This window comes from Festucalex cinctus, chromosome 2 (assembly GCF_051991245.1).
Source record: "Festucalex cinctus isolate MCC-2025b chromosome 2, RoL_Fcin_1.0, whole genome shotgun sequence".
Taxonomy (NCBI): domain Eukaryota; kingdom Metazoa; phylum Chordata; class Actinopteri; order Syngnathiformes; family Syngnathidae; genus Festucalex; species Festucalex cinctus.
In genome coordinates, this window is record NC_135412.1 from 12,239,074 (window position 1) to 12,263,700 (window position 24,627).

The 24,627-nt window shown below is 42.5% G+C and overlaps 1 protein-coding gene across 6 annotated transcripts in view; it reads left to right on the forward strand.

Annotated features, from left to right (window-relative positions):
* camta1a (calmodulin binding transcription activator 1a) overlaps nt 1-24,627 on the forward strand; it is a 374,375-nt gene that overhangs the window by 335,714 nt on the left and 14,034 nt on the right. For 5 of the 6 annotated variants that reach the window (XM_077512905.1, XM_077512906.1, XM_077512903.1 and 2 more), the window contains exons 7-11: nt 1,674-1,827; nt 8,976-9,116; nt 12,240-14,563; nt 15,941-16,067; nt 16,209-16,343. In XM_077512905.1, the coding sequence (XP_077369031.1) occupies nt 1,674-1,827; nt 8,976-9,116; nt 12,240-14,563; nt 15,941-16,067; nt 16,209-16,343 (2,881 nt within the window). Of the gene's footprint in view, nt 1-1,673; nt 1,828-8,975; nt 9,117-12,239; nt 14,564-15,940; nt 16,068-16,208; nt 16,344-19,311; nt 19,502-24,627 lie in introns of those variants that run through there. The other variant, XM_077512908.1, reaches the window with a different exon arrangement.

Sequence of the window (24,627 nt, forward strand, 5' to 3'; positions counted from 1 at the left end):
CCTTGACCTGAATATCGACTGAAAACTACTACGCGCTTGTGTGTTTGTTGCACCCGTTCTGTATTCCCGAGTAAAGATGGAGGACATGGCTTCGCCGTTGGCACAGCTGGTGATGCCATCTGGGGGCATGGCTCACCACCCTGTGCCATCTGCATCCAAACAGGGCCGCCGCCATTGTATTGTGTCCATATCAATGACAGGAGACAAGCAAAGCAGGAAGCTAGCGCTCGGCAAAGTGCTGACGTGAGGTCATCAGAGAGGGCAGCAGTTGTTTGTATGTTTGGGCTTCTTTTTCACACAAGTAATTGTTTTTCTGGGCCCGCTCGCCCTCGGCAATACCCCTGTCTGATGAAAGGGGAGAAAGCGAGACGGAGCGGGGGTGTCTGGTCCCCTGATTAATGGTATACACAGCGAGAGGGCGCACAGACCTACTGTAGCCGCGCCTTGATTTATTTGCCACTTAGCACTGATGAAGCTTCAACCTGCAGTCGCACACGCATGTTGTCGTTGCATTTTTCTCTATCAGCTTCTTTGCTGTTTGTCGATTCTTGTGTCTTGTTCAGCTGCAAGTGCCTGCGTGCTTGTAATTATTGACATATTTTTTTTGTTCCTATCTGTAGTCCTTCTTACGTCTGGCTGTTTCATAACATATTGTCATGACTGGGTCATGACAGGGTTAAGTTTGGGTCATGCAAGGGCATGACAGGGTTATGTTTGGGTCATGCAAGGGTTATGTTTGGGTTATGGTCAAGTGTCTGTTTTGAAATGAGGTCAAGTGTCTGTTTTGAACTGACGTAACCTGCATCTAGTTTCAACTAGTAAGACGCTATGTGATGTTAGAAGCTCTGTGATGTCAAGAATCTTTAATATCTTTATCTGGTCAACAACCAATCAGATAATTCCATGTCAATCCTGTTACCCACATGTCTAGCCACAACCAATCAGATCGATTCGCTGTCTATATAAGCCTGTTTGAGAAGTGTGTGTTTTTGTCAGATTATTACATCTGTTCCTCTGTGCAACTCCATGGCCCAAGTTAGCTCAGCGTCTCGTGATTCTTGATACCTTTTCGTTGTTTCTCGTCTAGTCTAGTTTGTTCTACGCCTCTTGATGTTATGCGAATAAAGTGTTAAAAGTCTTATTTGTTTCTGCGTTTTGGGATCCAAATCCAGAGCCTAACACAAATTACAATAATCAAATAATCTAATGTTAATCTATTTTCTGGCAGTCAATTTATGGAGGAAACCTCGTGACAAAGCTGCAAAGGGTTTACTCTGGCGTAAATTTCAGGCAACGTATCAACTCACCATGTGGGAGGACTTGATCAAATGCCATAAATATGCTCCATGAGCACACAAACGCAAATACTGTACGCTCATGCTTGAGGACAGGTGTAGACCGACACATCCGAATACATGCCCAGGCAGACACATATGAATGAGATTATTGCAGATTTGCCTCTGTATGCTTTGTGTGTGTAACTATGCGCTGTTTCTAGTTTGACTTCTCATGAACCAGCTGGCGCCTTTCAGACTGGTGAAAGCACTCACAGCTGAGCCGCGACGTCCATGTGTCACTTGCGCTCTTTGCTGTAGCATCCTTAAGAGCATCGAGCATGTCCCCCCCCCGTGCAGCTGACGCCACGCATAATCTCATCTCTGTTCTCCCCGCAGAATCCTGACATTGTGCTCGTCCACTATTTGAATGTGCCAGCCATCGAGGATTGCGGGAAACCATGCGGTCCAATCCTGTGTTCCATCAATACAGACAAGAAGGAGTGGGCCAAATGGACCAAGGAGGAACTGATCGGCCAGCTCAAACCCATGTGTGAGTGTTTTGTGATCCATTCAGAAAACTCTATTTATAGCTTCTAATATCAAATCTTGCTCTTTACATGCCTGAGAGAGATTTATTTGGTCCGTGGAGCCGGTGTCTGCTCTTATTAGCTGATTGCTACTATACTAAGTGCCCTCAGCACCTCAGTCAGAGAGCATCTCCGGCCACTGACTGTTCCTTCTGAGATGAGTGTGCGGTCTTCCTGGAGCCTTTTGCAAGTTGCGGGTCAAAGGGCAGCCCGTCCAATACTGCTGGCTCCGCTCGGACCAGGCCGAGAGCGTCCTTCCTTCCTGTGCAAGTGCGTCAAGGCACATGAGGACATCACATTGGGAGCGGGAATGTCTGACTCACTAGAAAGAACCCCTCCCCTGCTTGTATGCCCGCTCCCCACCATTGGATTGATCGATGTTGTTATCATCTTTACAGATGTTCTGTTAGACGCTAGATGTGTTTTTTATGTGTCTCTAGGCCTTCCTAAAGACTGAGGTGATGTTGTGGAAAAGGTCAGGGTCTTTCAGATGATGGTAATGGTCAAAATGGGACTTTGTACAACATGCTAAATCTTCCAGGGATCGGTATACATACCCTTTAACAACCCGCCTGTGATTTAGGGGAAGCGAGCATGGCATGGCAGGGTGATGACTTCCAATGGCCAATTATTAGCACTGCAGCCAGGTAAAGATGAGCCTTAAAGGCGCTCGCCCCTGCTCACTGCACGCTGGCAGGTATCATCAGTGAGGTTTTGTCTACATCATTATCCTCCTCACTGCTCCGCTTCCTGTCACTTTTAGGACATAAAGCCGCCGAGCAACAATGGCCTACAGTGTTCATTACATCTGTGACTTAATGTAAAACCAAGCACCATTTGCAGTAATGCGTTAAGTCATTAACTTTGGGAGTTGTTGGGACAAAGAGGGTGTCGCCTTCTAGCTACCGGGCTGCACGAAAGGGATCCATAAAGTGCAAAAAAAAAAAAAAAAAACACTGATGCTTTCTGTCTATGTGCTTTTTATCTTTTCTCTCCTTTCTATCCTTTTTTAATGGAGGGCTGGTAGTGTTTTAGTAAGCTCTGTGATGGAGCAACATTGTCATCTAGTGGTTCTCATTGGTAGCACCAGCCATTATAGTAAGTTGAAATGAGGAAGGACATGCTATAGTCTCCTTGCAATTTATTTGGTATACCTGCACCAAATACAAGATGTGTCAACAGTTGAGGTTAACACAATTTGTGAATTTGTTTGAGGACAGGACACGATCTGTTTGACATCCATTTTCATACATTGTCCTGGATGTATGATATTTTTAATGCTTCTTCTTCCACGAATGTGGAACCGATTTACACTTGAAGTCATAAAAATGTTAAGGAATCCAAACTATTTTAGGTATCACCATCATATTACATCATTTGAAAAATGCATGTGCAGTCTCGGTGGCTGTAAAATAGCCTGAATACATACAGTACATACTGTATATGCACACATACATGCTACGGCCTTGACTCGCGCCCCCAAAATCTGTGATTGCTGTCCATTTGCAGTTTGGCCACCAAATCCCAAATCCATTTTGATGGGTTACTAATTGTACTTTTGCCGAAAAACACATCATAATTACAAAAAATAAAAAAAAATAAAAAAAAAGCATGCCATTTTATCATTGTGGTAAATAAATTGTACTTTTTTGTGCTTTATCTACACCAGATGTGGTCTAAAGTGTTTTGCCAAGCTTAAATGTACTTTTTTTGAAAACATGAAGCTTAAACCGATACGCTAACAACACAACATCAACCTTGAGTTTATGTACAGCACTTTGTATACAGCAACGCCTGTTCTTAAAGCGCTTTATAAATAAAGTTGAGTTGAGTTGAGTTAAGTTAATGATACATACTCATCCCTCGTTGTGTACTGATTGATGCATTCTTCCAACCATCAATCCATCTATTTTCTCAAGGTCGTACAAACTGCTAGCTAGCTCTAAGCTAACCTGTGTATTTTGACCTCACGTCAGTGTGTGTGCATGGCCAACTGAACATTTAAACATTCCTCTTTGACATGACAATGCTATGACACAGTTAAGTGCCTCGAATCTGGAAATACTCATTCGGCCTTCCTTTTCACTACTCAGTTGAAGTCACCACCCATTTGTGCACAGCCATAATACATACATACAAGTACATACGTGAGGTTTTGCCTCATGCAGCAACACTATCATATGTGTGCGAGTCATTACTTTATTAATATGATTCCACAGAGGTGCTGCTGATAACCTAGCGGACCAGATTTCCCTTCTCTTATCAGGATTGTGCCAAAAACATCAGTGTTCATACTCGGAAAACTTTACAGTAGCTACAGAGTGCGCATCGCAATCTGTTGAACCATGAATTTACTTTTACTCTATGTGCTTATCTCAGAAATGTTGCTTGAGCACATGAACCCTTACTTTAATGTCACAGCTACTGTGTTTCCTTATAAGTGTCAGCTCTTGCAATATAATTGACCTCTCGTTCTCGTTCTTCCCTGTCTCTTCAATATATTAGTGCATTTACAATTTGACACCCCTATTGATACACAGTAGAAAGGTGAAATGAGAAATTTGTGAATGGTTTCAGCTTGTTCTGTCCAAAGGCAAGGACACATTCCTTTGCACAAAGACTGACTCACAGTAAGCTGAGCACTGTAGAACGTGGCCTTGTGTGACCTCGGCCGCCCTCGCAGCCTCTGGTGTTTGATGAGGAAGATGAGAAGTCAAGAGAGTGAGGAGAAGCCCAAAAGATTGGCGTCATTACTCAGTCACGCTACAGTTCTATAGACAAGGCAGCCAGCTTGATTCACTCCTCTGGTCTCGTGCTATAAACACAGCTATGCCCCCAGCCTGCTGACAGATAGCGCATGAGCAGCTTTAACAAATACTCAGACGGACAGACAGACGGACAGACGGAAGGCCCTTCTCCAGGCGAAAGAGAGAGATCGGGTCAGGGAAGAACAAAGCAAGGCAAGCTGAGTTTTGTTGCGATCGCATAGTGAACAGTGTCAACCTGTTAGGATGCGTGTTCCCTGCAGTTTCTCATCAGGGCGGTGTGATGCTCATTACCAGATGTGCTTGTCAGGACGGGGAAGTGATTGGCTTGTGTTTGCTGTCTTTCATCTTGTTGCTGTTGAGATCTAAACTACAGGCTCTTGGCCTGTCATTTGTGGTTTGAAACCAGAGAAGCAGCAAGTCAGATCTGATTAGGCCTGAAAGATTAATTGCATGGATGAAAACATTTTTTTTTTATTGCAACATGCTGTATTTGCCAGGTGCTCGCTTGACTATTACACAAACTTGAGAAAAGGAGTAATGACTGGAAAGTGGAGCAAATATTTTTTTATGTTTGTTTGTTTGTTTGTTTGTTTTATCATATTAGTGTTGCATCCACAATACGCATCCAAGTGGCTCCAGGAGTGCCTCTCTGAATGGCTTTGGCGCACAACAGCTAATTTTGTAAACCAATGATGTCATTGTCCCCACCTCTCGACAACAAAATTTTGTGGACTGCAAACTTAATTGTGTTTGTGCCATTGAAGCTAGGGATTTATTGTGTCATCTATAGCAGATTATTCTGCACTTTTATCAACATATGGTTAGCATTGTGGACCATAATACTTACTAGAAGCTATTAGGCTAACAAGACTACAGAAGGCTGCTAAGGGCTTTGGTGTGTCGTGTAAAGTGATCCACCATCCAACTGGATGTCAAATACAAAAGCAAATAAGAAGACTGCCTGTTTCGTTTTTCCATCTTTTCTGTTGTTCTCATGATGTTATATTGTCAGTGTCTATATGAAATGCAAATACATAATACCTGATATGATCAAACCTCTTCAGTCATATCATAGCCTAGCGCTTGTGTTACACACAAACTGGAAGTAATTGTTCCCTTATTGTCTAACAGTACAATTATTTTGATAGGAATTTCATTGACATTCAGGAACTAAATGATCAAATTAATCCGTTTGGGTATTTTGCCATCGATAAATGAACCCTATTGCTTTGACCTTCCACTCGAAGGCGTGTTGAACATGTTGATGTGAGTGCTACTGACATCTGCTGGCGAACATGTCATACTACTGCCACAGATCATGATCAGTCTTTGAATTATCTTGTTCTCCGAATGTTTTTTTTGCTAAATAATTTTGTCATAACTGCATTTTAATTTTACACATTTGCTTAATAAACTTCAAGTTCAGAAACAAACAAACATTTACATTTTCAGTGGATATAAAAACATATGCCTAATCAAATTGCATGTTTTTGTGATTTTTAAAAAAAAAAAAGAAGAAGAAAGAGGAAAAAAATGAGACCAGGGTAAATCATTTCGATTGGAGTCGATAGGGGAAAAAAACAAAACAAATTTTTTAGAGCGGGGAAGTAGAAATAAATAATGTGGTTGCACAAGTGTGCACACCCTCAAGACTGGCTGTGTTCAGAATTAACTACCGATTAACCAAAAATATCTATAATACCTATAAAAAATATAATTCTCCAGATATTCCAGTTTCTCTGTCAAGGCCCTAATTCCATCTGAAGAATAAACAGCTGCTACAACCATGCTCCCCTGTAGCTTTGGTCTTCTTTTGTTGATGAGCAATTTTATAATTGTGCCAAGCCTGCCTTTTGGAATTGTGGCCAAAGAGTTTCATCCTTGGTTTCATTTCACTAAAACACATTTTCCCCATGTGTTTTTGAAAATGTAGCCAGGCTTGTGTATTTCTTTACAAGGTAAGGTTGACTTGGCACCCTATTAAACAGCACAGACGTATAAAGGTTTAGGAGCTGCAGGAATTTTGGCCACTTTTCTTTTCAGTCTTTTCATCAATTTTGGAAGGGCGTCCAGTTCTTGGCAACACCACTGCTGTGCCATATTTTCTCTCCTTGGTAATGGCTGTTTTCATTGTGTTCAGTTGTATATTAACTCATTTGCTCCCAAAGACGTATAAATACGTTCTATTTTAAATGCTTTGGTCCCAAAAACGTATTTATACATTTCTTGTGTTTTTTTTGTTTTGTTTTGTTTTGTGTTTTGTTTTTTTAATGATAGAGCACAGAGAAGGCTTTGATGCAGCCTCTGAACTGCAGAGAACAGATGACGCAATGGTAATTATTACAAAATCGCCCAGCAGGTGGCAGCAGAGTATAAGAGATCAACCAGGGCCATGTTGCAGCAAGCTCTTTTTGACAGTGTTTTCACCAGGAATGTGACTTAATGATGAAACTTTCATTACTACTTTCTAATGCTAATTGATACAAAACAGAAACAGATAGAAACATACTTTTTTTTCCTGATGAAAGAAGAGACTCCAACCTTTCTTTTGGTCGGTTCCGTGTTTTGATAGCAATAGAATACAATATTGTGCGGCCCTTGCAAAATCAGTCAAAATCCATGAAACTAGCTGGAAGCAAATGGGACTGCTTCAATCAAAATGGCTGGCAGTTAATGAGTTAAATTCCTTTCAGGGGAAACAAAAATTATACCCCACTTCTCACTGTTACTTTTAAACAGTGACATCCCTGTGCTTTCCAGACTGTGGCTTCTACTGTGAGATGTGAGCACAGAAATATCAGGAAAAGCTTGCGAGAACATCTGAACTTTATTTGGGGTTAATAAGAGGCACTTTTGATGGTGACAGATGTGTGGTAACTCACAGTGAACACGAGTGGAATGCGGTTTATTGATCATCATCGACGGTTTACGAGAGGCGTCATCATCTCTGTTGTTTATTTTTACTTCCCCGCTCTAAAAACTTTTTAAAAATGTCAATTAAGTTGTATAGGTTATAGTCAAATAATGATGGGAAAAGTTTGTAACTGATTTCAATAGGGGTGTGTAGACATTTTAGAAGCCAATGCATGTGCATTTTGTTGTTTTTCTCATAAGAATTAGCATCATATGTCAAATGATGGTTATACAGTAAGTAGAGGTTACAATGTCTGCCTTATAGTCAAGAAGTCCCCCATTCAAATCTGCGCTCAAGCCCTTCTACTTTGAGTTTATATGTTCTCCCTGTGGTCCTCACACATTCTCAGAAAAGGCTCACACGTTCATTGAAGGCGCTATATTGTTTGTAAGTGTGAGTGTTAGCGTGAAGGCTTGTTTGTTTGCCTGTATGTGCCCTGTGATTGGCCTTTGACCTGTCCAGGATGGACCCTGCCTCTTAGCCAGTCAACTGGCTCTAGCTCACATGCTACCGTCATGAGGCCAAGCAATATAGAAAATGAATGGATGAACGTCAAAGGCTAATATCAATCAGAATAATTTTTTAAAATATGTAGTTTTTTTTTTTTTTAATCTGAGCATTTTCCTGACAGTGCCTCTGCCGTTTATACTTGCTGCCATCCACATTCTGTACTTATCTCTCCTGCATGCTTAAACAAACAATAAAGTGAAATATGGTGCTCAGTTTAGTTTGACGGATGATGATGAATGTGCTTGGCTACAAACGTATTACTTTTTTTCCTTTCTGCAGCAGTTTAATATATAGTATCTATCTGCACCCACTCAAACAGGTATCCATCTGATTAGACATTTAGGTTGCTTGGCAAGTAGAGCGATGAAGTATGATTAGAGTATTAGGATGTCTGACTGAGCTCACCAGGAGAAATTTTGTTTTTTTTTCCCGGAGAGCAGCAGCATCTTGCTGGTGTTTCATCCCGGAAGCTTCCCCTGTCAGAGTCGAGAATTGGGTCAGGGTAACAGCAGCGGGTGGAAAGAGTGGGCTTGCTGTCACTTTCATCAGCTCTCACTGAGAGCACACAATCGCATGTGTGGAAAGAAAAGGCAGCTTCGACAAGGAGCGGTGCAAGGAAGCGACAAGACACTGATGGGAGGTGAAATGTTTAGGATCAGGGCATCACAGAGAAGAAGACAAAAAATATTGTTGTCTGAGTATGATGGAAACTGTGACAAAGAGAAGTGACCAAAAGTAATCATTTCCGAGCAGTCAGAGGGTTGTCTGTTTACCTTCAGGCCAAAGTAGCAATCGCTGTGAGGTGTCATGTGACAAACATTAGCATTGTCAGGTAGCAGGTAGGGGGCAGTGGGTGGGGCGGGGGGATGGCGTGGCTGGTGGTCTGACATCTGTGTCTCCTCCTCCTCTCTCCCGGCAGTTCATGGCATCAAGTGGACTTGCAGCAACGGGAACAGCAGCTCTGGCTTCTCTGTGGAGCAGCTAGTGCAGCAGATTCTGGACAGCCACCAAACTAAGCCACCTCCCCGGACTCACAACTGCCTCTGCACGGGCACGCTGGGTAAGGGCTTTAGTGAGTGGGGCTGAGTTTGTTCTCAAGTCGCGAGCAGCAATACAGTTCAAGGGTCCTTTTCTTTGTATGTGATAGATTAGAGAATGTGGGCGTGGTTTATTGCTTTTAGATTTGGTGTATAATTGAGTCTTTATATTGGTGTTACTGTGTGGTATTTTGCATCAAAACTACACATTTTTCATTGTTGGTTTTAAATATAGTTTTGATAAAAGAGATGGTTTAGACCAGTGGTGGGCAAGCTTGGTCCTTGACAGCTGGAGTCCTGCAGGTTTTGGATGTTTCCTTTCTCCAGAACAGCTGGTATATGATCAGCTCATCAGCAAGCTCTGCATAAGCCTGATAACGATCCTGTTGATTGGAATCAGCTTGTGTGAGAGAAAGATCCAAAACCTGCAGGACTCCGGCCGTCGAGGACCGAATTTGCCACCCCTGGTTTAGACACAAATCAACACCATTATATCACCCAGAACAGGAGTGTCCAAGGTTTTTTCTCCGAGGGCCATATAGAGAAGAATTGAAGGATGCAAGGACCAATTTGTTTTGGGGTTATTTTTGTTTGTTTTTTTACTTTAATTTATCAAGCACAGCAAAATCAGTCAATCAAGTAATTGCATATTGTTCATATAGAACAAGGTTGTGTTTTTGTTTTTTTGTAAAATTGCTACCTAAATAGCTTTCTATAACGGCAAATAATTTATTATTTTAAGATTTTGGGGTTGTCTGATACCGTGTAACCCACCAGAAAATATCTGCCCAGCAGCTGAATCCAATCTCTCCATTCAGAACCAAAACAGGTTAAATCTGTCAAAAGCTGATCATTTTTAAATCAGTGACTTGGTAGTAATCGTTAATGTGATATGGTCACAATTTGAACCTTGACACAGAGCATAAAGTGTAGGAAATCATTTTTTCTTATAAAAATGAATTATCTTTATTTTCCACAATGTTTTGAGGAGAAGTCATTACTTGCGTCGAGTTATTTTGAATCTTTGCATATTTAGAAAAAACTTTGCAGTAGGCTATATAAATCAGTAGTATCAGCATTAGTAGCAAATGTCATTGCTTGTATATGCCTCAGGTCATTTATTAATGGACACAAATGTCCCTCAGGCCACAGTTTGGACACCATTGACCTATTTCAAAAAAGGAACCCTTGACCCACAGGATAAAAGTGAACATCTAAAGAAGTGTCCGTGAAAATTAGCTTTACAATAATCCCTTGCTTATCACATGGGTTACGTCCAATCCATGCCCCCCAATAGACTACCAACATACTGTATGCATTTGAGGTGCAGGTATTATTTTTGTCCACTTGGGGTCACCATCCTCAAATTCTTCATTATAGTATCTGGGACATTGCTCTGTTATTGTACCTTTGAAAGGCAGACCTGGCCTGTTCAGTGACATGGAATTGAGCAAATGTACAGTTTGACAGCTGGTAAGTGACTCTGGTGTTGTGTGTAGAATGATGGGGTCAGTTGAGGCTATCAGGAATGTGCTTGTGTTTACCATTTATTCAATAAAGCAACTAAAATTGCACCTTCGGTTGTTTCCATCCTCCTCCTGCTCTAAACACCTGTTTTGGATTAGTTTTTCTAGCAAGCAGTGGTAGGCAATATTTGGTTAGCTAACGATGTTTACTAGACATGTAGGTGTGTTTCCTTTATTTTGTGAAATGACCCAAAACTTTGGACATTCTATCATCTTTTTACACTATTTCCTTCTGGCTCACGCTTGTTGCTATGTGAGCCTGTATAAACGGCATCGGTGTGGGGAAAAATAGTCGAGTTAGATTAGAAAGGTAGTAATTTAGATGGAAAACTTTAATAAGGTACTTTATCACACCATGTCAGACTACACACTACGTTGGATCCCCTTCTACGTGTTGGAGAAAGTGTGGAGCTCAACGAGCAAATCATTTTCATATACTATGGGACTGTCCACTCATTAGACACTACTGGAAGGAAATTCATGGTGCACTACAAGACATTTTTGATTGTGTCTTTCCATTTGCAGTGAAGACTGTGTATTTTGGATGTCTATTTCAGGATTGGAGTAGAAAAGATAAATATTTACGAGGTACTTTATTGATTGCAAGCAAAAAAACGATAACAAAAAAATGGTTATCACCGGATATCCCTGATATGTCAACATGGTGGGATATAGTAACAAATATTTACGAAATGGAAAGATTAACATCAATTGTGAATCAGAACCATGGTTGGTTTGAGAAATGTTGGGAAAAATGGTTACTGTACATTAAAATAAAAAATCCCACTTTAATTCTAAACTAGGATAATCTGGAAAATATTTCTGGTCACTCCCTGATGTTCTTGATGCTATATTGGTTATATTGTTTAGCATTTTTTTTTCTTTTTTTTTCTTCTTTGTTTTGGCAGTTGTTGTTGTTTTATTTTTAGATGGGACTTGTTTGTTTTTCTAGAGAGATGAATGATGATATGCATATTCTTGCATGTGTGAATTGTACCCATCTGTTAAAGTCTGAAAAGTTACAAATAAAGAATTAAAAAAAAAATACAAATAAAAAAAAATAAAGGTAGTAGTTTATAGCCACAGGAGGCGACACGCAAGAACAAGGCACTAGCAAGAACACATTTGCTTTGCTATCAAATTCTTCTGCCATGCAGCTCATATTTCCCATGTATGTGATATAAAATAAAAAGTTGCTATGTTGGGTTGGGATCAGCATGAGTCAGTGGTAGTGTGGTTGTCTCCCAACCAAGCGGTTATGTGTTCGATCCCTGGCCATTGTGGCAATGTAGAAGTGTCTTTGAGCAAGATACTGAACCCGCAGTTGGTCCTGATGCTGTGTCATTAGTAGATAAAATGAGAAAACAATTTTAAAGTGGATTGAGTGTCTAAGGTAGAAAAGTGCTATGGCCCATTTTTGTATTAACAATAGCAAAGACCTCAAAATGTCCAAGGGTGCAGAAATTGGTCATTTCCAAGCAATGTTTTTAGGAAAATGATGTTGGGGAAAAAAATGACCACCCTTGTAGCATATTGTGTAAAATATTGTTTTTATTTTATTTTCCTCCCTTTCTATGACCCCTCACCAATCCAAATCCTTTGCCTTGTTTCCTGTTTCAGGTGCTGGCAGCAGCGTGCACCACAAATGCAACAGCGCCAAACACCGCATCATCTCCCCCAAGGTGGACCCCCGTACAGGAGCCTACAGTAGTGCTCACTCTGAAGTACAAAACAACGACGTGTCCGAGGGGAAAACTGAGCACAGCGGCCATGGTGGCACCAAAAGCTCCGGGGGAGGAGGAGGAGGAGGAGGAGGAGGAGGAGGAGGAGGAGGAGGAGGAGGAGGGGGCAGCGCCAGGGAGAAACGGAACGGCAAAGTCCACAAGCCCATCTTGCTGCACCAGAACAGCACCGAGGTGTCATCCACCAACCAGGTTGAGGTGCCTGACACCACCCAGAACTCGCCCGTGTCCATTAGCAGTGGCCTCAACAGCGACCCAGACATGGCTGACAGCCCTGTAGTGACCGGCATGAGTCATGTGGCCTCCGTCATGTCTGGCCTTTCCCAGGGGGTCTTCATGTCAGAAGTTGCCGGCGACCCCGTCTACAGCATGTCTCCAACTGGCGGCCCTAACACTCACCTCATGGGTGCAGATGCCACCTCCCAGGGTTTGGTGCTCTCTGTGACCTCTGATCGTCACAAGTTTGCGTTCCCCGGCGGAGCAGTGGGCGAACCCGGCAACACCGGCGACGGTCTTTCCATGTTGTCCGCAGCTGGGGTTTCGGAGGAACTGGTTCTCTCAAGCAGTCTGGACTCTGGAACCATCAAGATCCCGGAGACCAATATGAACTTTGACCCTGACTGCTTCCTGAACAACCCCAAACAAGGCCAGACGTACGGAGGTAGTGCAATGAAGACTGAAGGAAACTGTGCCTCCTCCTGCGGGGTCAGTGGCAACACCAACGGCGCTTTGCAAAGCTCTCCCTCCATGACGGACAACGGCTACAGCTTCAGCTCAGCGTTAGTGAAAAACATCAAGACTGAAGACACCTCCTTCGAGCAGCAGCTGGCCAAGGAGAGTGGCTACCAGGTGGGGGCAGTCGTGAACTGTGGTAACGGCGTGTCTGTGCCACCTGGTGCCACTTCAGGTCAGACCAGCCTCACGTTGACTCCGGCAGGATCTTTGCTCGCTTCTGGCGGTGGTTTAAGCCCAAGCACCACCCTGGAGCAAATGGATTTCAGCGCTATCGATGCCAAGCAGGAATACGCGTCCGGCACTTCTGCTGTGAGCTACGGTCAAGCCATGTCTAGTCCTCACATGCCACACCAGAACCGTTCGCCCAGTTTCTTCCTCCAGGATGCTTCTCAGTCCAGTCAGGCTCAGCAGGGGAGGGCCAGCATGGGCCAGAAAGCGCACATGATGGAGCACAACACCCATGAAACTGGAGCTTATATGGGGCTGCATGTGGTGAAGACTGAATCTCCTGGTAGTAATGGTCACCTCCACCACCACCACCAGCAGGCCCAACATAGGGCCAACTGCAATGGAGGCTCACCAACAGACAGCACCGGCCAGACTGGATCCTTGCAGTTGCTACAGTACCAGGGGAGCTACCCTGTGTTGGGCAATGAACACGATGAGGTGGTGGGTCTGGAACAGGCAGGCAACGTGAGTTCTGGCCAGGCTGGTGCCTCTGAAAACGGAGCAGAAAATCTACTCAAGCCGGGAGATCAAATGCAGGCCTGCGTGGTAGGAAATGGAGAAGGAGGTGCCACTGAGCACTATCTTCAGCCGTCAGATGGAGGAGGAGGAGGAGGTAATGGTGGAGCGGGTGAAGGTATGGCACTTCACAATAGAAACGGAGATGGCAGCAGTCACACGCCACAGCAACAGCAGCTGCAGCCGCTCCTCCAGGGAGCCAGCATGGTCCAGGGGCTCTACAACGCTGTCGCAACCCACCAAGGCTTGGGGGGAGCCGCCACTAACGGAGGAGCGGGAGGAGCCGGCATGGAGATCAGCCTAGATCACTTTGACATCTCTTTCGGAAACCAGTTCTCTGACCTCATTAACGACTTCATCTCAGTGGACGGCAGCGGGGCGGCCATGTCCGCCGGAGGAACCCTCTACGCTCACCAGCTCGTCGCTTCACACGGCTCTGACGGTCAAAACACTGCCGGTGGGGGCCCGCAACAGGGCCAGGAGGATGCCAGGGGTTCTGGCTACAACCCGTCGGAGCTCTGCCTTCAGCCATGCTGCAGCCCCCAGTCTCTGAGTGGGGGTGCGGGCGCAGGGGGAACCACCGGAGAGGCGGGTTCACTGTCATACATGAATGTGGCTGACGTGGTCTCTGCAGCTGTGGCACATGGCGCTCTGGGCATGCTCCAGGCCACTGGGAGGCTCTTCATGGTCACTGACTACTCTCCTGAGTGGTCCTATCCTGAGGTGAGTGAATTGGCATGCTGTTTGACTTGAGGGAACTTGAGATAGTGCTAACATTGGTTATTAAAGAGGCTGCTTTTCTCCAAGAATCAAAGTGGTTGTCTTTGGAGCTAACCTTGTGATTTATATTTATAATACAGTATCCTTTATTGTGAATGGGAGAAATGATCAATGTGACGATATATTTACTGACCACTAGATGGCAGTAAGGGCCAATATAAAGATTGCAAAACACCATTTGACTACAGATGTAATTTTTGGTTCTGTACTCTGGGTGGCAGCATACAATAGCTAAACAGGCTCTTTTTTTTTTCTTTTTTTTTTAACACTTGCAAAGTACTGTACAGTATAATGACTTAAATCAAGAGGTATACCAAATATAGAGTACTGTGAATCCACAATAATACCCACATAATGCTCAGTTTTGAGTGTTTCTAGTCACAGAGAGAAAGGTATTGGTTGAACAATAAAATTTTGGGGCCACAGTTTGCGCTGGTGTACAACTGCATTGAATCATATTGAGAGCGTACTAATAAGCATGTTTCTCTGCTCCATTGCGCAATCCACATCCACAATACAGCACTTATATTGTAACAATAATATTTATGTTTTAATTTATTTTATATTTAACCAAGAATAGTCCCATTTAAAGACATAAACTCTTGTGCAAGGGGTTTCTGGCCAAGACAGCAGCACAATAGTTCCGCATAATAATAATAATAATAATAATAATAATAATAATAATAATAATAATAATAATAATAATAATAATAATAATTAGTAGTAGTAAAATACACGTGAAAAACAAACATAACAGTTACGGTATGCAAATCATACAGTAAAAATACATCAAAATCACCATCAGTGTTTGTTATTGGACAAAATAAAGCAGTGAAGGCCAATCAACACTTTCCTATAAACTGCAGTGATGAGTATGAAAACCTGAATCAGCTACAAAACTTAATGCTTTATGAAACATTGAGTCTGCTATTTTTCAGAGAAGAGAGATTTGCATGCATGTATAAGATGTCATTGTACCGGTCGTCCATTATCCAAACAAAAGTTGCCTGTATAGAGAAAAGAAACCCAGTTCCACCTAGAGTTTCTTTGGAAGTCACTCAATCTGCTGTTTAAATGACAACTAACATTCCAAGAATGTGTAGACAAAACTCAAATCCTAAAATGGTGTCATTTGAGTCTCATCGGGAATACAAAGCACAGCTGATGAACATTTTTCTAAACAAAAGAAAATGTATATCTGACCATGTCAAACCTAATTATTATCCACATAGAAGAAGACTTTTTGATTTAGACCAATGATATTTTGTGCATCGAATGGCAGTTATTGTTGAGTTGATGAATTCCACATCTGTTTTGAAGGGTGGCGTTAAAGTGCTGATCACAGGGCCCTGGCAAGAAGCTGGCTCAAACTACAGCTGCTTATTCGACCAGATCTCAGTTCCAGCCTCTCTTATCCAACCGGGAGTGCTGCGTTGCTACTGCCCAGGTGAGATATATGCGTGCTAATTTCCTTATTTTACAAAATGATAGTACAAAAAGTCAGTCATAATGTGATTTGTGAGCTAGATTGTTCATATCGATTTGCGCACTATAGTCAAACTCATCGATATGTGCTGTCTCTCGTCAGCTCATGACACAGGTCTGGTGACACTCCAGGTGGCCGTCAGTAATCAGATCATCTCCATCTCTGTGGTTTTTGAGTACAAGGCTCGCGCGCTTCCTTCACTGCCCTCCTCTCAGCATGACTGGCTCTCACTCGATGGTAAGTCACGTCTGATGCTTTTAATGACTTCACTCGCCTTTTCTCAAATTTACCTTTCACATTTCTCACAATTCTAATCAACTTCTTAAAATTGTTCAATATGAGTACATTCTGTTGCTTTAGCCTAAAGCATTCGAATTCAGACACATAATAACAGATCAGCTGCATATATGAAATACACTGAAAACCATGGGTGGGATATCTTGTTTCTCAGAACAAAATAGCAAGATTACTCTGCACATGCTGTTGTGACTGTTTTGGTTTGGGTCATATGTGACTGTGTTTTGGGTTGGATCATGTGGTCATTGTGGTGTTTTGGTCCTGTATTTGTCCCTTGTGAAGAGTTGTCATCCATATGTCACTCTTATTTTGTTGTATATGCCTTTATTCTGTCATATAGACTTGAGCATGGTCTTAGCTGGAGCCACTCAAGGTTCTTAGTTAAGGTTTCTCCGTCAAGTGTTTTCTTCGAGGCCTCCTGATCTTAATCATGTTGGAATTAACAATTTGCAAAAAAATAGACCTGAAGGTTTTGGGGTTTTTTTTGTTGTTGTTGTTTTTTAGTAAACGTTCTGTTTAAAATGCTGTATGGATATTCCATTACTACTAATTCCATCCCTTATTTGAGAGCGTTTACTTGTGTTGCCCTTCTTTTCCAATTTTTTGTGGAAGTTGTAGTGGTCAATAATGCTGTGTTGGGATTTCATATTGAGCAAACTGCAGTAAAAAGGCAACCCTGAAAAACTCTTGCAAGAGACTAGTAAAGGGGACTTACATCCTTAGTCATATCCACCACTCAAATACTGCAAGACATACATTGGCCAGGATATAATGAGCATGGTTCTTCGTGGGTATGAATCCGTGCATGTGTGTGCGCGTGTGTGCATGCGCAAAGAAAAGCATTACTGCAGTGCCTGAGCACTGACAGGATAAAGTAGGACGTGGTGAAGTATACGGGCTCCCAGGACAGCTGCATTGCAGACGGCCCTGGAGGGAGTGGGAGGGAGACGATGGCTCATACACGGCAGAACCAGCGGATTCCTCCGCCATTCATAGCCGAATGTTCTCAGCATCACTGGCTCATTCACAGAAGCCGCTGAGGAGGAGCTGGCTGACTCCGGAGGGGGGAAAAGCAGCCCACCCTTTTACCTTATTTAGTTTAACTCCTTGCTTGCTTTCTGTAGTAATTTGCTGGTAGCGTCTGTTTTGGTACAGTTTGATAATATTACTGAGAAATTTAGCATTGTCTGTAGTCGAAGATGTGCTACGTCAACACTCCAAAGACATATTGTTCATTAAGTAATATTTCTCTGACAGTTTCAATCACAGCAATTTTTTTTCTTTTATTATTATTATTATTATTATTATTATTATTATTATTATTATTATTATTATTATTATTACTACACTATTTATTAGGGGTGTTAAAAAATCGATTCGGTGATATATCGCGTTACTACATCGCGCGATTCTCGAATCGATTCAATAATCGGCTGAATCGATTTTTTTTTTTTTTTTTTTTTTTTTTAGGATTCACACCTTAAGCATGGAAGAATGTTATATGAACAGAACATTAAGCCTTAATATTTTATTTCAATGCTGTTCAAACATGAAACAAATTACAACCTCTATAAGACTGAAATTTCAGATAAATAAATAATACATTTTCATATAAATCTTACACTCTACAAGCTTACTGATTAGTATTTTCTAAATTTGAATGAAAAAAAAATCGCAACAATCGACTTATAAATTCGTATCGGGATTAATCGGTATCGAATCGAATCGTGACCTGTGAATCGTGATACGAATCGAATCGTCAGGTACTAGGCAATTCACACCCCGACTATTTAATATTAAAATTAGACATCAAAATAGAAACACGACTTGTAGATGTATCTTAAAAAAAAACAAAAAAAAAAAACGAACCAGCTCTCATTTCTAGCCAAAATGTTAGCAGCATCAAGACCACTGCCCGAGGACAGATTCGTGAGCTTTGTTTCCCCCTGAACCAAGTTGAAACCGAGCGCCCAACTTTTCTCCCAAGTAGGGCAGAGTGTGTCACTGGCGCATGTCGTCGTCATCCTCGCAGCGATCATGCAGCGCTCGTTTGCCTCCAATGCAGTGTGACTGAAGTCAAAGTACGGCCACCTGATTCCTAAAGGCGGCTGACAGACCTGTTTGTAGTCGTCAGAGGTTTGCGTATGCAGCTTGGCTAAGGAGGACGACTTGGTGTTGTGATAATGCTAATGGCACTGCTGCCTGACTGCCTGCCTGCCTTGATTTGTCATAATGCAGAGTGGGGGAAGGGGCGCCTTTTTTTTTTTTTTCTTCCTCTGCAGCATTGCAGGTAGGGAGCCATGGGCAGGACACAGCCAGCATCGGTGCACATCTCTCCAATGAAATCCTGCGCTTCCAACCTTCTGGACCCCCCGGTCCAATGTGTGTGCGCGCGTGTGTCTCGTTTCGCTGCAGCCGCACTCACGCAAGAAGCGTGCAGACTATTGCAAGCAGCGTATTGAGCATACAGGGGGTGGGCGTATTCGATTGAACTATTGCAAAGAGGCATTTTAATGAGGCGGCACCGTACTCACAGCGAACCTGTTTGAACGTTCCCCGATTCAATCCGATGCTGTAAAGGCAATAAACAAAGAGATGAGCAGGGGGTGGAAGAACCGCCACCAGTGAGGAACGCGGCGTCTGTTTACCGGCAGCACGTGTACACTAGTGTGTGTGTGAGGTGAAAAAAGTGGTGAAGAGGAGGAGAAGGAGGAGGAGGAGGAGGGAGCTCTTGGAGCAAGAGGAGTAGCTCACCGCGCCGCTCTCTCCTCTCACTTGTTCCATTGTTTGATTCCGTGGAGGAGGCTGACACTCGGTCCACACAACATGTACGCGGATGTGCTTTTGCGTTCTTTTGTCTAGGGCTGAGACCAAATTTTCGTTGTTTTTTTTTTAAATTCATTTTTTTTTTTTTTTTTTTTTTTTTTTTTTTTTTGGAGTGGAATGCAGCCATGGCGCGACTGGCGTGGGTCAGGAGACCGGTGACTGACACCTGCGCCTCCTAACAAACAAAAGAGGCGTGTTTTTTTGTTGGGTTTTGTTTTTTTTCCACCCCTGCGTTTGGGCTGGACTCTACCCGATGGAAAATAAGATAGAAGGTTAGAAATTTAGGCTACAGTGTTGTGTTTTTTTCCAGGATTGCTGTGTGTTGTGTGTGTGTGTGTGCGAGAGAGAGAGAGAGAGAGAGAGAGAGAGTCAAAAGAAGTTGAAGTTGCATGCTGCTGTTGTTGCTTTAACTGGGCTGAGGTGGACTTTTAAACAAATGTCCAGTCCTCTGGTTGTAGTAGAAAAGTTCCGACTCACTACTACTGCATGAAAACAAGCAAGCATTATCTTATCATTAAAGCACCAAGATTTTCTTTTCTTTTAAATATTTCCAACCATTATTTATGCTTCCCACAGACAGCCTTGTTCATTTAAAAGTGCTGTTCGTGTTTCACATTCTCAAGGCACACCACCCCAAAAAAAATGTAACAAGAAGGCATAGCCTTCTGAAATTGAATTCTAAATTGTGATCTCGGTTTCAATTTACTTACTCAATGTTAGCACACTTAGTTGAACTCAACTTGTTGGATGACTGGCAACAGGCGGATTCAAAGGTTTATTGTGCCTTCTGCCACCTATAGTGAAAATCATGATCATCTTGTCTATATGTTGATGACATAGATGTGCAAAGATAGCAAATCTCTTGAAAAGCAAATAGTTTTCATTCATACCAATTAAATGAAATTGAGTAACACCGAGATGTCACAATGGTTGAGAATCAATACTGTACAGCCTCTATCCCTTTTTTGGCCCGTAATGACACTTTATTAATTCAAAAACAAGTACCTGTACATCACATGGTTGCAATAGTGTGGCACTGTTGGTGTGAGCACTACAGTACTTCTATACACGAGGTACTTGACTTTTAACAGTTTGGAAACTTGAGCCATAATTGGTTCAGTTAGCCTTGGAATCAAATTAGTCAAAATTTGCATATGTTTATGTTCTATTCTATTCTATCTATCTATCTATCTATCTATCTATCTATCTATCTATCTATCTATCTATCTATCTATCTATCACTTGTGTCCTCTTTGCTAAACGAAAAGCATTTAAAGCCCTATTATTTATTGATGGAACTATTAAGTGAATGTATTAAACAACAATATGTGACTATGACTGCATGGTTAAGTGGTATTAAGTGAGTAAGCCAACAGCCGAGCACGTAAACAATGGTGCCGACCAGGGTTAGCGATACAGTCGAGCATTTACTGTCTTCAGTGAGACGCACCAATATAAAAATCTTTTTCATGAGTCCATGTGGGCCTATGTGTCTGGTATCATTTTATAGTGAGACACACTAATGTGAAGTTGCCAGTGCTAAACAAAACTATAACAGCATTATAGCTTCAATACATTTCAGAATCAGCTCATCTATCGCCCTCCATTACAAGTGTGATGTGGAGTGACCTGTGGCATTGTACGGAGTCTTGTTGAAATTGTTGAATTTTTGCTTTTCTTCTTCACAGTGGTGGCCATTCATCATTTATTCATACCTTGTGGCAGAAATGTCTGAGAGGTTCTGATAAAAGCTTTGCCATTTGTGGACAGTTGTATGTTGATATGGTGCTTTTAGCGAGTTCCAAGTTGAGCTTTAGTTACATTTCATGCTGTGCACTGAAATCCTTGTCAGGTTAAATGGTATGCTTATAAAATATAATTTCATCAAGATTTCACATCGCTTGCTTATTTTGTCCTGTCCAGACTACAAAGTTTCATGTTAGTTTTTTTTTTTTTTTTTTTGAATTTGATTCCTACTTTGCACATAATATATGCACTATTAATTTCTGCACATTATATCATTAAGAAAGCTGCAAGTCAAACTGGCCTGCTGCCCAAGACACAAAGCCAATTCTGTAGCAGTGTATTAGTGCAATGGTAGATGACAGTAAGTCCCTGTGGCACTCACTCCTGGCATTTTACCTTTGTTGTGACAGAATCTATCTCTTCACTTTCCAGACGAGACTTGTATTGACCTATTAGCTGGACAAATGCCAGGAGGCTAAGAGCCGCTCTCTCGTTGTTGCCGGACAAGCGATGCAATCACACAGTGTGACCTTTGCTAACTGTTGATTCATGTTTCTTTATGATTCCGAAGACCTCAACAGCATATGAAAAAGACAGCAAGTATGCGTCTGTTTGAAGTTGAGGTATGACTGTCACGTGTGTGCTGAGAAACTGGCTGCAAGGAGAAAAAAAATATTTAAAAAAATAAAAATAAAGGGCCCTGCTTGAACACATCTCTGGATAAAGTCAGTCTTAATCAAAGGTTCCCCATTTGAGTTATTCAATAAATCACGAAGCTTCTTAAAGATTATTCTCCTTCTTAAACGCCCGACAAGTTGCTTCTGAAATGTCAAATATGTACACCACTTCCCAGAATTATCCAACCTCTCTTAGGACACGTTGCGCTCTTTTTCCTTTTGCTCTTCTCATCCCCCTTCTCTCCTCTCAGATCAACTGTATGCTGCCCGAGCATGTACCCCCCCCCTCGCCCCCTACACGCACACTGTACATCTTCCCTCTTTGTATCAGTCCTTTTAAGAGTTGCTGGCATGTCAAGAGGCTGTCTGCATATTCAGACTCCTCTGCATGTAAATTGCTTGAGTGACCTCTGAGAAAAGCAATACAACGTCATCACATGCTCCGATGCGGAGGCCAAGTTAGTTTCATCACGCTGCTAAAGTGCCCTTCCACATGGAGGCCGTCTTGGTCGTCTGAAGGAAGCTGCCGGCTCTCAGGTCCACAGGGGCAGCGCAAGTGATTTCTTATAATGAGGATCCGTGGCAAGCGATAAAATGACTCATTTGTGGTAGTGGTCGTAAATGTTCAGGCCCTTTCGTCGGACAGTATTAAGTGGATTTTTCTTCATGTCCGCGCTGATAACGGCCACTACATTAAAAGACTTCATTGGTGGCATTTTCCAGCCACTTCAGGCATTTATCTCTTGGATGGGAGACGTGTTACCCTCAAGAGGACAGGATGAGTAGTTTTGTAGTCTACTGTAAGAGTACTTAAAACGATTTATGCAGTGGGCTGCCCTCTTGACTGTTCTCACATTTTGTTTTTGTCTGCTTGATTGAGAAAAGTTAGAATGGGCCCAAATCCTGCACAAAAAAAAAGCATGCATCAAGTATTTAGTGTAATAATCACAATTGATCTGTGCTGTAAATAAAATGAATAGTATTCATTTTATTTACAGCTGTATTCATTGAATACATTGATGAATGAAAGCCACATTTGGCCCTAAATGTGCGCGAGTGAGCGCGTCTCCCATGCACCTCCACAAACCCGGGAGTGGGAAGGCGCCGACGATGTCACCGTGTGGATGCACTTCTGTTTGGCTGCTCACCTTCCATGTCTCCTCCCACTCGTCTCTTCCCCCATCCTCCCTCTGCAGTGGACGTGCATCGCATTCAGAGCAGCAGGCAGCAGGTGGAAATGACATCATCTGCACTGCAGCACACTGCAGCACTGGGCCTGAACAAAGACATGTCAGCGTGCCGCTAACTATCCGGTCTGCCGCCCCGTGGTTGTGTATCTGCCTTGACATGTGTCAGCATGGGCAAGAGTGAGAGAGTAGCCTTGTATTGTGACAGGTTGCAGTGCCCTGACCTATCACAAGCCCCGGCGCTCCAGATAAAAGGAACTCAGCCTTTAGCAGAGGATGCTAAATTAGCACTAATTACCGGGTCGATTGGTGAAGACGCTGTAAACATATGCGTCTTTTACAGCGCTGTTGATCAGACAGTTTTTAACAAAGAAGCACCAAGGGAAGCGACCTGAAACTAATAGCAGCATGCTGTCACCGGGTGCAGCAATTTACCAGCCACTGACATTATGTTTGCTTGTTTGACCTCTTTTACTGTGAGCTGACATGAGAGTTCTCTTAAGCCACCGCTGCTGTAAAACACAAATGCCACAACGTTATGTTGTGAAGGCTCCCCACTTAGCGCCGCCAGGTTCCGTCTGATGACGTCTACGCAAAGAGACAAGGGGGAAGATTTACAGATTTGGTTCCATGTTTTCCCGGTCTCCCTGTATTTTTTTTTTCTGTGCACAGTCCTTCTCCTCCCCTTCATCAATAAGCCAATAGAAGACAGTACATACACACACAGCCATGTTCCTGTCGCCTAGTTACCGCTCAGCAGCAGGTTTCCACAGAAACGGCCTCATGGTGGCTAAATGGGGAATGCTAATGCAGTCTCCGATACTCCCCACTGCAGTGGACGATGTGTACTCATCTCATTACCCTGAATATACACAACAGTCTTTGTACACGTGTGTCTGTGTGTACAGTACGTTGATGTGTTCACCGCTGGTTTGTGTTCGAGTTGTTGCTTCAAGGGGGAGGTGGGGTAACAGATTTAAAACTGCTAGCAAGATGTGAGCCAATTCCTTCTTTTTAGCTATTGTTGCTAATTAGAAGTGGATATTCCTTCACGAAGTTCACGAAGCCTAAGGAGCTCTGATGCGCTGATTCTCTGTTTTAGTTTGGGCAGTTTGTGTACAAGTTGGAACCAGAGAGGGATGATTATTAATTAATTAATTTATTAATTAATTTATTTATTTATATATTTATATATTGTATTCACAGATCGTTTTACGAAGGTCAACCTTCTCAAATATGGAGCGTACCCCCTGGAGGGGTGCATTGCAATGCCAGGGCGGGAATATGTGATCACAGGGAACTTTTTATTTTTATTTTTTATTTTTGGGTGTTACTCGAATAACGTGTAATTGCTCATCCTCTACGGTAGGTGGCAGTGGTGCTCTCATTGTCAGGCTGTGCAAGGAGCATTAGCTCCTCTGCAGATGTGTACTTACAACAATTTTATAGACAAATGATACTATAGTCGCGACAGAGAGTTGAGGGGACGAAATATTTTTTTTCCTTTTTTTAGGGGGGTACCAAAAAATAATTGAGAAGAACTGTAGCCTACTAAGGTAACTAACAGTTTTAACAAATACAACAAAAATGCAAGCTCCCCCTTTTGAGTTCCATTCATCATGCCATGTAAATTACCAGTCCTAGTATAGTCAGCTGCAATCCTTGCACTGTTATTTATTTTGTTCAAATAAAACTTTACAGTTTACCCCAAGTCATTTCGTACCTGATATATAGTAGGGTGCAAGATATTAGACACCTCCTAAGCAGCATGTAAGCACTCTCAAGGCT